Here is a 13,307-nt window from a genome sequence, read left to right as displayed (position 1 = left end):
CAGAATCTTGCGCGAGTACAGGTGTGCAACTTCGAATCTGCTTCTCGAGCCGACATTACCCCTACATCCGCATACGACACGGCATTGAGCTCACGCTGGAGCATCAGCAAGGCCACTCCGACGACATGTCCAACTACATTCAAAGTAACCTCCGGATCACAAGCACTGCGCTCGTTGAAGAGCTTCGCCCTCAAATGATTGAGAAGGCTGCCGGTGTCTTCCTCTGGGTTGTGCTTGTGGTTGACATCTTAAACAAGGAGAATCGCCGAGGTCGACTGGCTTTGCGGAAGCGGCTTGCAGAAGTCCCGAGTGGCCTGAGTGAGCTCTTCAAGGACATTTTAAGACGAGACGCGAACAATATGGAGGACTTGATGCTTTCTATTCTTTGGATCCTCTGTGCAAAGCGACCACTGCGACCTGAAGAGTATTACCATGCCCTCTGGTCTGGGCTGGCCCTGAAGGACCTGGTTGATCCCGAAATGCCTGATGTCACTGCCTCAGACTCCACTGAATGCATTGAGAGTTATGTCATTACTTCCTCAAAAGGACTCGCCGAGATTACGAATGCCAAAAGGTCAACTGTACAGTTCATACACGAATCTGTGAGGGACTTTCTCGTCAAAGATCGGGGCCTTCAAGAACTGTGGCCTGACCTTGGCTTTGACTGGCAAAGTCAAGGTCATGAGAGGCTCAAACAATGCTGCAGCATGTACATCAATCATCAACCTGTGCATGAATTTATTCATCGAGGCCGGGTTACGCCCCACTACTACGATCGCATGTTGAAGGCTTCAGCATTTCTGGAGTATGCAAGCCAATATGTTCTTTACCATTCGGACGCCGCCGCTCAAGCGATCCCTCAAGCAGAGTTCCTATCTCAAACTCCGGCTGCAGATTGGGTTACCATACTTAATCTTTTCGAGAAATTTCACATCCGCCAATACAGTCGGGAAGCAAGTTTGATCTACATCCTTGCCGACAAGGGGTTCTCCTCGCTCATCCGAAACTGGCTCCAAAGCAGTCCAAGAATCGACACTCGAGGAGAGAGATATGAGTACCCTCTCTTTGCAGCTGTGGCCAATGGCCACAAAGACGTCGTTGCTGCTCTGCTGAGCTCGACATGGACTATCTGCGAAGGAGTTGAGCTCGCGACGGGGTTCGGGTCCAAAAAACGCTTTGTGGCATATAGGAGCCACACTCCCCTAACTTGGGCTGCTCAGGAGGGCCTGGAAAGTGTCGTGGAGCTCCTTGTCCAGAAGGGTTCTGATGTTTGTGGGATTGATCGGGAGGACTACACACCACTCATGCGAGCTTCGGAAGCAGGGCACCAAGCCATTGTGTCATTCCTCATCAAAGAAGGAGCCGCAGTTAGGAGCCGCCATACTCACAGGGCCATCTCCCTCGCCCTGAAAAATGGCCTCGCATCAATATTGAAGGTTTTTACCAACGCGAATGTGGACTGTGACCTTGATTCCCAAACTCTGCGAATGGGGCTCATCAGCGCTTCAGAAAGGAAAGACGAAGGGATGGTCAAGTTCTTGATCGAGAAAGGAGTTGGACTTGACGCCCGAGATTCCTGGGGCCGCACTGCTCTGTCCCTTGCCTCGGAAAATGACCACACCCCAACGTTGAAGCTTCTCATCGAGGCGTACGCAGACTGGGATCTCAATTCCGAAAATGTGCAAGAGGCGTTCAGAGCAGCCGCAGACAAGGGAAACGATAAGATAGTGAAGCTTTTGGTCGAGAAAGGTGTTGAAATCGACGCCCAAAGTCGCGAGGGCTATACTGCTCTGTCCTTTGCTTCAATGTCTGGGCACCTCTCAACGGTGAAGCTTCTCATTGAGAACAGCGCTCAAATCCAACCCAACTCGAGTAAGACCCCGCACCCAGCCCTCATCGAAGCCTCGACGCACGGTCATGAGGCGACAGTTAAGTTCCTATTGGAGAGCGGAGCAGAACCTAATGCCCGTGATTGCGAAGATCATACCGCCATCTCTAGAGCTTCAAAGGAGGGCCACTTAGCAATTGTCAAGCTTCTTATCGAGAGTGGAGCTCAAATTCACCCCGATGCGGAAGGAAGCAATCTGAAGCTGGCCCTCATTGAAGCCTCAAAGAGCGGCCATTTAGAAGTGGTGAGGTTCTTGCTTGAGGCGGGAGCGGACATTGAAACCCGGGCTGAAGATGGCACAACACCCCTCATTTCAGCCTCGATTCGCGGCCACGAGACATTGGCAGGATTGTTGATTGAACGAGAGGCCAATGTCAACGCGCAAGACAGAGCTGGTAGATCGTCCCTTCATCGTATCATGGAGTTTTATGAGCATTCCTACATGGACAGCGACCCGCTTTGTGAGTCTTTTACAAAGCTTCTCATTCGCAATGGAGCTGCCTTTGATGCAAGAGATTTCAGTGGCCGAACGCCCCTACTCAATGCCTGCAGCAATAGACGGAAGGCAGCACAGCGGCTTCTCATTGAGCGGGGAGCCGATGTCAATGCCAGAGATAAAAGGGGAAATACGCCCCTCATTTGGGCGTGTCGATCCGGAGAGTACCAAGGAGAACCTCTACTTCTTATTGAGAAAGGCGCCGATGTTAACGCAAAGAATGAACGGGGCAGAACACCCCTGCACAAGGTTTGTGAGTTATATTGGTTACAATCTTGTGAGGAGCTAGTGCCTGCTCTCATCGACAAGGGGGCAGACATTCACGCTCGAGATAGCGAGGGTTTAACACCACTCGATCTGGCCGTTATGAAACGCGAGCCTTCGTTGGTGAAGCTTCTCATTAAAAGGGGGGCAAATGCCGACGACTGCAACCACAAAGGCGATATAGAGAGTCTGGCCGAGACGTATGGGCTGCAAGCAGACGATCCTCTCATGTTGGCTCTCAAAGGATGATGAAACGGGTTTTTAGTATTTTCTACCTTGACTGAAAGCACAGGCAGTAGGATTTTGTATCAAATGGCCAGATTACGTTAATTTCGTGTTAATTCGTTTGTTGTGTTAGATCATCTCCTCTCAGCGTGATAGAAATGGCGTCAAAAATCTATTCCAACTTGACATTAAACCCGCCCGCTAGCCTTCGTCAACCCTTCTATGAGACATTCCTCGTTCCTCACTAAAGCTTCTAGAAGGCGGTTCCAGTTGGTAGGTAGTTACTGGACCCAATGCCGTGTCACCTCCGGATCCGGAATGACCAGCAACCACAGCCGAGCGAGCGGGTTTGACGCGTACAACGCTTCATCTGGCGAAAATGGTCGCGGGAAGGTGCGTTTGTACGCCAAATAGACCGTGACGATCGCCTTCCCCGGGTCCTTCTGTGTTGCTTTTTCCCCAATGGGAAACTCGTGGTTAGAAAGTGTATTGTATGGCAAATGACGTTTTTGTGATGGGTCTAGCCATGTATAAGAAGTATGATGCATCCGGACTGGTCAAAGTTTAACACGACAGTAGACTTCATTTTCGTCCCCAGCTTTGAGACATTCTTCTTTTTTGCCTTCACTCTTCGGAATCCGCAAACGATTGATCATGTTGGTGGCGATGGTTCTTGTTCTTTTTGCCTCTCAGGCTTTATGCGTCGAGGCTACTCGTGGTCTGAGAGTGTCTCGCGATGAGGACCCGGTTATAGACGATTTTGCGTGGGACCTTTTGACGGAGACTACTGGGGTTGATGCGGGTGACCATTTGGAGAAGCCTGGTGAAGGAGGACCGGAGTCCTTTGCGTGCACTGAGGCGAGTTACTCAATGACTCGAGCAGTGTTGATAGCTAACAGAAAGCGTAGAAACCCGGCCCCGACAGACTCGATTGTCCTGCCGCGATATCAGCCTGGACCGAACTCACCGACGACACCGGAAACATCGCCATCGAGGGTGGAAGATGCCGCTCAGCGACCGCGGGTGCCTGTCGGGCGACTGTGTGTGCCCCAGGACAAGACATCAGCGTGGGCCTTGACGAGGTAATGGGGCGAATGTGGAATCTCGTGTCGATGAGATGCGTCCTTGGTGGAACGGGAGGAATCTGGCAGAATGAGGGGTCGACACTGGTAATTGAGTTGGACCGACCATGAAGAGTGGCAGAGTGAAAGGTGTATTCTTACATACAAAGCAAATATCCAGCCCTTGATGTCTATCTGATTGCTCTTTTTATCCAGAGAAAAGCATCCAATACGCCCAAGTCAAAATCCTGACTATCCTTGCGCCTAAAAGGTATCTCAAAAACAGTTACGCTTGATGAGAAGATCAAGTTCGCTCTCATAAACCCTCATATCCTTCGTTAAGTGTATTTTTTTACGCAGCAGTCGCACTGACGGTGCCGGTGATGGAGGGCGGTACTCCCTGCAGTTCCTCGCTGGGGTCCAGCTCACCCTTCATCTCTTGCTCACCCTCTTCGACCTTTTCCTTGACAGTCTTGCCCGACTCCTTGTCTTCGGCGTCGCCGAGGCCGATAATGTCGATCCAGCGCCAGAAGTCGACGGGGTTGTTGCCGCTCTTGTCAAAGATGGCCTGGTCGTTGTTGATGCCGTCCTTGCACGAGTCGCCGTTTGCCTTGTTGAACTTGTCGAGCTTATCGAAGGAAGTTCCATCCACGAGATCTCCGACGTATGTACGCGCGATGGGAACATTGTTCTCACGGAGGACCTGAAGCTGAGCACGCAGGTTGAGGCGCAGCGCTCGCTCGGGCTGCTCGGCGTCGAAAATCTTCTTGGTCAGCCACGGGAAGAGGATGCCAAAATCGGATTGGTTCAGGTGAGCCGAGTTGATGACGTAGAAAAAGTTGGGCTCAGACATCTTGATTCCGCTAGGCCGCTCAAAAATCTGAGGAGTGACGATTTTGGCTGTAGGGTCGGGGCTCAGAATTCGCGCCTTGGCATTGAGATGTTCCTTCCACTTGAAGAAGTGCTCCGACTCGACGGCCAAGATGGCTTTGCCTCCAGGGGCCGTGGCCTTGTCGGCATACACGGGCAGAGGCAGATTGAACAGTGGCTCAGAGTTGGGAGCCATCAGAGGGAAGCACCACATATCGAGCAACATGGTGAGTGTCTTTTCCGAGATCTGTTGGCGGATTTCGCTGCCCTCAGCGGGTGTGAAGAGGGGCTTCTCCATGGCGGCAACTTCGGGAACACTGGCGTAGTATGTGCTCTTGAGGAATTGAGCGATGGTAGCTGCACCAAAGCTGTGGCCCGCAAAGATGATGCTTCCAGGCTCGTGAATGTTGAGCTTGCCCACGAATTGGTCAAGACTGGGGGTCGATCGGTTCAGGTTGGTGTAGGGAGTTCCACGATCAAGCGCAAGAACAGCCTCATGAAGCAATCCCATCTCCCAGCATCGAATTCTCAGCTGGGCTTCGCGCGCCAGATAAACCTCGGGGCAAACGTCATGGGAAATCTTCTGGTATGGGATCTCGATTCGGCCATTCGATGTGACGGTTCCATTTCGGGTCTCGGGGATTCGAATGAATGAAGCGACTGCGCTGCCGTCGCGGTGCTCGGGGCAGATGACGACGATGCCGTGCGAGGCTAGGGAGCCTGCGATGTATGAGTAGGAGTTTCGGCTTCCGCCCAGTCCGTGGGAGAAGATTATGGTCGGCCATCGCTTGTTCTCGGTCGTCGCATCGTGAAGGTTCGCGTTTTTGTGGACGGGGATCGTAGTGTAATGGAGATGTCGCGGAAGAAACCTACGGGTTATCGGTTAGCGAACAATTGCGGCGCATCGAGACCGCCACTCACGAGAGAAATTCGGCCAGCATGGGACCAATGCCAAGAAATTTGGTGTATGCGACAAGATGCTGTCGCTGAGGAGTAGGCAACCAGCCAATGCGCTTCTCATCAGACTCCGAGACGGCCGGGTAGAACATGCGGTACTGAATCGTGTGGATGTTGTCGCCGCCCTCGGGGGCAGGCGAAGGAGCCTGAAGCTCAGATACGGGAATCTCGACATCGACGGTTCCGACTTTGTAAGGCCCGGTGTATTCGGGGAAGGCGGGCACGGGGCTCAGACGCGCAAAGTACGAGGCCATCTTGGAGGGTGATAAAGGATCCATTGCGAAAGTTCAAATCGCGAGTCGGCGATGATGGTGATGTTGAATCAAATACACAGGGAGAACAGGCTCCTGTTTAACGGAGCGGCGGGAATAAAACAAAGCGATGCAATGTCAAGAAAGGAATGTAATAGGTACAGTAACGAAACAAAAAGGCAACGACGTTGAAGGGAAAAAGGAACAAAAAAAAAAGAAGCCAAAAATAAAAATTGGTGACAACAAATAATGGGCCGAGGCTTGCTTTGCTTGGCTATGCCAGTGATCGTTTGGTGACGTACGTCCAGGGTGCGCTATGACGAGGGTCTCTTCACATGCAAAAAGGTGACAAAACCATTCGCCAGTTCAAAAAGTCTCCCTTAGATTGTAATCAAAGCTTCAAAACAAAAGGGGAAAAGGAGTAAGAATTACAATGTCAGCTTCAATTTAGGGGGAAAAGGGGCAAGTCACGCGACAACTTGTCAAAAAAGAAACCGGATCGATTGCTGAGGATTTGTTTGCCCCCGATCTATACCTGATCGGTGACCGAAATATGCAGGTGTCTTGTGCGCAGTTGCCGCCCACGAAGAGAGAGTGAAGATCACGGAAAAATGGAGTGGGCCAAAAATTTACAGTGAAAACGTCATGCAAAAAGTTTGGTCCCACGTCATCGAGGAGCAATGGCGCAGCAGGGCAAAGCCATGATTGTAACAATGCTTGATGAGTTGGCGGCCTCGCAACATTTTAAACATGTTTCGAAATAATAATTGCTGTCTTTTGCTGTCAGATCCTCGCCTTCCGAAGATGCCGGCATCGAGTGATCTCGGAGTCTTGATATTCCCCGGTTTATCTTTCCAACTGCCGCTGACACGCCACCACCACGAGGCAGCCCACATAATACCGAGGGAGGGAGACTTCCGGATCGACAGGTCCGTCTTTCTCGGCCGAGTTGATAGCCCGTTATCATTATCAGTTTAATTGCTCTGTACTACCCCAACCCAGGAAAACGCTGTAACTCGCATAGTCTAACCAATATCGTGTATCAAAATAACCCCGAAGCAAGAGAATGTTTTACTGAGCTGGCTTTCGTCCACGGGAGAAGAACAGCTGCTGTTCTCCCTCAATCTCCTTTGGTACCTGAGACCTCGTCGAAGCCCACTTCCAAGCCCAGTCCTCCAGACCAGCTTTGTCATAAGCCTTCTTTACATCGTCTTCAGTAAACCCCATTCGAGTCATGGTTTGATTTGACAAGGCCTTTGCTTGGGGCGCGTCTGGGCAGTTACTCTCCGAGATGGCGACCCAGTCGACAATGATCAACACTCCACCTCCTCGAAGCCGCTCCGAGAGTTTTTCAATCATCTTTTCGTGGTCTTGGACATGATGTAGAGCCATGCACATGATGATTAGGTCAAAGTTGAAAAATTCGGGCGAGTTGAGTTCAGGGGAGGGCGTTGATTCGGGGTCGACTAGATCGCCTTGGACGGCTTTGACTTTCTCGGGTGAGAAACCTCCTTTCAAGGCCATGTCATTGTACTGTTCCACCATTCCGGACGAGATGTCTACGCCTCGAACGCTGGAAACAAACGGTGCTAGAGCCTGTTCACGTCAGTGCTGATCAAAGACTCAGCATCAAGGCAGCACGTACTCGAGATGCAACACCGTTTCCACAGGCGTAATCCAGAATTTTCGTTGGTCGAGTTGAAGGAGGTTGAATTCCAATCCAGTCAATGTTTGCACGAAGCTCCCTCGTAATCTGATTGCATAGCTCCACGATCCAAGGCCACTGAAACACAGCGGGAGCGACATTGCTGCGACAAGTCAGTATAATGATTGACCGGGTATGTATAGGCACATACTTGAAATGAGCCTTGTTCTGTTCTCCGAGTGTCATATCAGGATCATGAGAAGGTCCGTGATGGTGATGATGAGTATGGTATTGAAGGTGATGGTGGTGATGATGGCTGTGGGGAATCTCCTCCATGGGTCCGTCGTGATCCATCTTGGCAGTGGAGAATGAAAAAAGTCTTGGCACAAATGTCAAACTAGAGCGATTGATTTGATCTGGAGGATGCCGATACAAAAAGAGGAAGAAGCCGGTTTTATAAAAACTCAAAAATATGGGAGGGACAAGAGGGTTATGTCGGACTTTCGGTCCGCTGTTCTTTGGTCGGTCACCGAAGAAAGTCACCGTGAATGTATCCGGGTCCGTTGTTCTCGGCCACCGAAGGGTCGGACACTAACAGGGTGGGCCCCGAACAAGACTCCGTGATGGAGAGAATTCGGAGGGGTTTTACTTTTGTAATAACATATTTATTAGACATGTTATTTTTCTTTTTCCTACAAGATAATATATCTATTCTTAGTTTATTCCTTTAGTTACTATTAATATTTTTATCGTCCTTATTATCCTTCTTAATTAAAATAGCTATAACTAAGAGGGAACTGCTGAGCTTGGCGGTAGAGCTGCGTACTTGAAAACAAGGATGGACGACAATTCGGACCGGTATTGGTGACGGAGGCGATTATTCAGTTTAGTGACGGTAGCAGAGATTATGCGAGTTATAGCGTTTTCCTATTTTTCAATTTCTTTACTGGACTGGCAGCTGGACTGATGACAAGCCAAGGGGATGGGATCTGGGTCCTTCAGCCATGCACAATAGGGTTTTGATTCTTCTGCTGCCTCTCACGATGCACTTTAAATAGTGACAAGTAATGACACATGTTTATTCGTCAGTTTTGAAGGTCTAATATTAACCTATCAACCCTCTGCTCGAGTGCAGAGTATGATTGGGCTACTAATGACCTGCGCCCCTCCAACCCCTGGCACCTACACTCCCCTGCCAAGTTCCGTACTATTTCCAGACAGTTCTGTAACTCCTTGGAGACTATCCTCTTTACGATTGCAACCTGCTCCTCGGGATCCACCTCGAATACCCCAAATTTCACGCTTGACAAGCTCCCGGAGGTCTGTGAGCTAGGCTCGCTTCCCCAACCTTGGGACTTGACCGCTTCCTCGAATGAGTAAATGATGAGTTCTAAAGCGGAGACTACGAGTATCCCACCACTCCTGTAGCTATAGTACTCGCTTGTGGTTAGGATCTTGCCGAGACTGGTCATGCAAGCTCGGTTGGTCTGGAGTATCTCATCCAGGCCTCGAGATTTCGATCGGGTTTGTGTTTCCAGCGACTCTAGCAGGGTAGATAGCTCTGAAATTATCGAAGTTGGTTGAGGCTCCGGACTCCATTGCTCTTTGGGAGGCGAGTCTGATGTGCTTGGAGAAAGCCAGGTAGAGTCCGGGCTGAGGGGCAGGATGTCGGCTTGTCTCAGACAAGGAAGTATGGATTCGATTTCAGAGTAGGAGCCGTACGCGCTGTCATCTCTGAACTCGATGGTTGAATACTGTGGCTGGGGATTGTCGTTTCTAGGTTGATCAAGGGTGTGGTCGTACGGATGCTGAGCTGAGGGGTCGTCATAACAACCAGGGCTGCTGATGGCGAGCTTGCATGGGTCCAGACAGTCTTGACCTCGACAAGAAACTGATCTCGATAGAGAATAAAGACATTCAACCGAGGTGTCATGATCCGTGTTGTGAGCCTTGCCATTGCACCTCTGCCTCCGCCTCTTCTTGGTCATTCTGCCCACGAGCGATACCTCGTATGTGCAAGTCATATCTGACTGTAGACATCTTTTGCATCCCGTCTTTTCTCCTGTGCACCGGACCTAGGAAGACTTAGCGGACTGTACTACTTTGGGGAAAATATGGTCTCACCTTGGCGGCGTGACAAGAGGTGCACGCTGATCGCATACGAGGGGGCTTTCCTCCAGGCATGTTGGACATTGTGTAACACAAGTGATCTGTTGAACCTAACAACTTTTTCGAGTATCAAGAAAGTGTCTGAACATTGAAAAGAGGCAAAATTTTCAGTCTCCTGAGCCAAGATTGAGCATGTGCTGACTTTCCCGCCATTCTCCCTCCAAGCCAACTCGACGAGGCCATCAAGGTCCTCAAGGCCTGGATCAAGGGCAACCCTTGTCAACCTACCATCAGCCTCGAAAAGGGTCTGACCTATCAGCAGCAGAGGATAATAAATCATGGCTTTCTCGCTGGGGCTAGACTGTTATTGATTTAGCGGGCGATTGCTGGTGATGTCAGTTGTTTTGTTTCAAGTGTGGTTGCCGGGTATTTCTCCATTTTTTGTTTTCAATTGCTTCTTTTTCTACAAGTTACTGCCTAATTTTTAGCAATTCACGCGTCTTGCGTCTGCTAAGCCATGGTTTCTTGTTCTTGGTCTTGTCAACAGGGGTCAACGCAATGTTGCCAAGCCAAAGGGACAAAGGTCGTTTGCTGGGCGTAAAACCACCAATAAATGACTCACGATCCTCCCCATAACTAACAAATCTGGCCTCTTCCTTTGATCCTGGCTAGGCAATCGTGAATTGCAAAAACCGCGAAATCTTGTTTGGGAATTTCTGGGGCGCAGCGGACCCATGTTTGTTTGCTTGATCGCACTTTTTGAGAACACGTCGTTCAATAGAGCCTCGCTAGAACATCAAGGAGCGTCATGAATTGTAGGCATCAGAATTGTTTGGCAGAAGCCACGTATTGGAGGATGAAGTGCGAGTATATAGAATCGTGACATGTTCTTTGTATTTTGATGCCTCAACTTAAATCATTCGAAATCTCAACATCAATCATCACATCTATTCAGTTCATTGTGCTCCGACAACCTGTCCATCAAACAATCAAATTTTCCACGCTCATAGGCAACCCAGGCCTCAGTATGTTCAAACTCAAACCTAGTCATAATTAAACACCGTCTGACCAATATAGAGCCCAAGATGAAGCCCCAAGCTCTTGTTGCTGCTGCTCTTCCAGTGGTGGCCATGGCAGCCGGCCACCCTCCAGGCGACAAGGAAAAGTGTGGACGCCTTGCTGTCAAGGAATGGGACCCCAAGAACTTGCCCAAAGGCTACAAGCTAGAGGACATCAAGAAGTGTGCTGAACATCCTCTGGAACCTGGTTACTATTGGGGCTTTGGCGAGCATTAACCTGATTGGGTTCTTGTTAACCGTGTCGTTCACTTGTTGTGAGTGACTCATAGCAGCTGAGGTGGTGGTAAACTGGGAAGTCGTTGTATAGAGGGCAGAGCGGCGAGATTCAAGGAACGAACGTGGGCTCCAAGGACACGTTCAAGTTTTGTCTGTTTGTGCCTGAAGAAGGGTTTTGTATCCGTTCGAGGTTTTTCCCTTCACTATACTAATAAACGTCTTTCACAAAATGTACGACTGGATTATTTGGTCTAAAACATCAAACGAAGCTGTTCAAGGCGGAAGGAACATCTAGCGGAGGGGACTTGACGAGAGGAGGCGTATATGCTAACTCAGAGACTGCATCGTCCCAATGAGATAGAAGACAACTACAACACCAGCACTTACATACGTGATTACTACTGACGTAAGCGGATCTGGCAAGGCAATATTAGCTGTCAGTATTAGATCCAATCAAGACTTGAATCTTGTTTGCGCCTTTCACTGCACAGCGCTCTATTCACGATTGCACGTGGCCTTCACACACCCTCCGATCGAGCTTGATATCAAGGGATTCCACAAACGTGGGGCATTAGAGTTTACAATTGGGCAAATATTTGAAGTCCATCTCGTCACCTAATAACCTTAGAAGCAGCTAGATACTTTATTTGAACCCCTTCTTCAATGTGCCAAAGCTCAGAGTGGGCTTATACTTGGCCTCCTCCTTGGCGCCAAAGTCCCAAACAGTGTAGAATTTCGTAAGAATGTCCTTTCCAACTAGTGTGAGTCCCTCATAGTCACCCTCATCAAACGGAGGCCAGCAGTACTTCTCCTCCATGGCAAAGCCCGGCGTGGCAAGCTGGTCTCCGGTCAAGGTCACAACAGCCGGGTTACGGGCGTTAGCGTCCCCGAAAGCAAAAGAGACGGACCAAGTAGAGTTAAAGTCTGAGCATAGGGGTCGGTAGCCGTCTTCCATGATGGCGGTCCAGTTCATGCCGATTGATTCGTAGACGGCTTCGATCTGGCCCTTGGGGAGGGAGGTTCTTCCGGCACCTGTGTCAAAGACGACTCGTCCGGCGTTGAGGTCTGTCGTCTTCTTGACCTTTTTGCCGTTGACGGTTCGCGAGCCGGTGGCTGAGTTGACGACGGAGGCCCAGACATTGTATTTTCCATCCGAGGGAACGATGGGCACCTTGACCAGCTTGCCGTCGGTGTAGGTGGATGCCTTGGATGCACCAAGCGTCAAACGGCCCTTGCCGACGCCGTCAGCGGTGTCGCTCGCTGGGCCGTAGTAGAGGCCAAACTTGGGAGCGTCTAGCTTGGGCACCAGTGTGTACATGATGGTGTCGGCAGCTCCAACGGTGATTGAGTTGAATGCCAATCCAAAGAATCCCTCGCCGGGAATGTTACCCCATGATGATTGACTGGCGGCGATGAACGACTGGTTCCAAGAAACTTTGCCGGCCTTGAAGACATCGTTGGCGATGAGACCAGCCGTGGTACCACCAAAGTACTCGATCTCGCCCCATCTGCCAGTCAGTTTTCCGGTGGTTGAATTGTCTACATTATATCCAGTCCTCTTGTAACTTGGAACAGTTAGTATGCGTACGGTCCGGGTGCTGCAGTGAACCTACCCGCTAAAGTTGCTGCATTCCTCGGCACAGTTCTGATCGACAATCCAAGAGGTTGCACTTCCAGTGTCGAACAGCAAGCGATATGTCGTGGCAGGTGTTCCAGCGTTCAACTCCACGAGATGCTACAACTCTGTAAGCAGGGAGCATCTTGTTGGTTTTATTTCACTTACGTAGCTGTTGTGGTGGACGATGGGCAGGTCAATAACTGCGGCCGAAGATAAGCCAGAGGCCAAGGACGTAGCCAGAAGAAAGTTTCGAAACGCCATGATGTTGCAGTCTTCTCTGGATACCTAGACTGTTACCCAATGAGGAACTGAGTCAGTGAAAGACAGACGTACAGCCCCGAATTTATATGCTCTCTCCCTGCCCCTGACGAACTGCCAAAAGCTTAAATCATTCCGTCTTCTAGAAGATCAGTGCTGTTGCCCCTGGTCGCCGAGCCTATCGGAGATGCCCATTTGAAACCTCTAAGCGGAAGAATTTGGGAATACGAGCGCGCTATGGGTCATGGGGCCAAGGTGCCAATGCGAGCGGGACTATCGCGTCATGGTTAATACGAAGAGACCAGGGTTAAGTCACCGTCTTTTTATAGACGATCTATGCTACAAGGAGCATATAGGCCGTTCGGTACTG

General features: G+C 50.2%; 6 protein-coding genes across 6 annotated transcripts; 2 read left to right on the top strand and 4 right to left on the bottom strand.

Annotated features, from left to right (window-relative positions):
- Positions 1-3,527: 3,527 nt before the first annotated feature.
- NECHADRAFT_84970 (uncharacterized protein) lies at positions 3,528-4,202 on the top strand (the record flags this gene model as incomplete). The annotated part of the gene is made up of 2 exons (XM_003050496.1): positions 3,528-3,913; positions 4,151-4,202. The coding sequence occupies 2 exons, from the start codon at positions 3,528-3,530 to the stop codon at positions 4,200-4,202; spliced, it is 438 nt and encodes a 145-aa protein (XP_003050542.1).
- An 84-nt stretch (positions 4,203-4,286) lies between these two features.
- On the bottom strand, positions 4,287-6,015 carry NECHADRAFT_49448 (uncharacterized protein; the record flags this gene model as incomplete). Its single annotated transcript, XM_003050102.1, has 2 exons — positions 4,287-5,673; positions 5,726-6,015. The coding sequence occupies 2 exons, from the start codon at positions 6,013-6,015 to the stop codon at positions 4,287-4,289; spliced, it is 1,677 nt and encodes a 558-aa protein (XP_003050148.1).
- Positions 6,016-7,083: 1,068 nt separating this feature from the next.
- On the bottom strand, positions 7,084-8,011 carry NECHADRAFT_84968 (uncharacterized protein; the record flags this gene model as incomplete). The annotated part of the gene is made up of 3 exons (XM_003050101.1): positions 7,084-7,608; positions 7,658-7,820; positions 7,869-8,011. 3 exons carry the CDS (start codon positions 8,009-8,011, stop codon positions 7,084-7,086), a joined length of 831 nt encoding a protein of 276 aa, XP_003050147.1.
- Positions 8,012-8,655: 644 nt separating this feature from the next.
- On the bottom strand, positions 8,656-9,850 carry NECHADRAFT_84967 (uncharacterized protein; the record flags this gene model as incomplete). Its single annotated transcript, XM_003050100.1, has 3 exons — positions 8,656-8,705; positions 8,844-9,687; positions 9,782-9,850. The coding sequence occupies 3 exons, from the start codon at positions 9,848-9,850 to the stop codon at positions 8,656-8,658; spliced, it is 963 nt and encodes a 320-aa protein (XP_003050146.1).
- Positions 9,851-10,667: 817 nt separating this feature from the next.
- NECHADRAFT_84966 (uncharacterized protein) lies at positions 10,668-11,061 on the top strand (the record flags this gene model as incomplete). Its single annotated transcript, XM_003050495.1, has 2 exons — positions 10,668-10,791; positions 10,844-11,061. The coding sequence occupies 2 exons, from the start codon at positions 10,668-10,670 to the stop codon at positions 11,059-11,061; spliced, it is 342 nt and encodes a 113-aa protein (XP_003050541.1).
- A 643-nt stretch (positions 11,062-11,704) lies between these two features.
- NECHADRAFT_84965 (uncharacterized protein) lies at positions 11,705-12,940 on the bottom strand (the record flags this gene model as incomplete). Its single annotated transcript, XM_003050099.1, has 3 exons — positions 11,705-12,626; positions 12,675-12,796; positions 12,845-12,940. The coding sequence occupies 3 exons, from the start codon at positions 12,938-12,940 to the stop codon at positions 11,705-11,707; spliced, it is 1,140 nt and encodes a 379-aa protein (XP_003050145.1).
- Between the last annotated feature and the right edge of the window lie 367 nt (positions 12,941-13,307).

This window comes from Fusarium vanettenii, assembly GCF_000151355.1.
Source record: "Fusarium vanettenii 77-13-4 chromosome 9 genomic scaffold NECHAsca_6_chr9_2_0, whole genome shotgun sequence".
Classification (NCBI taxonomy): domain Eukaryota; kingdom Fungi; phylum Ascomycota; class Sordariomycetes; order Hypocreales; family Nectriaceae; genus Fusarium; species Fusarium vanettenii.
Note: the sequence above shows the minus strand (reverse complement) of the source record. Positions and strands in the feature narration are given on the sequence as shown.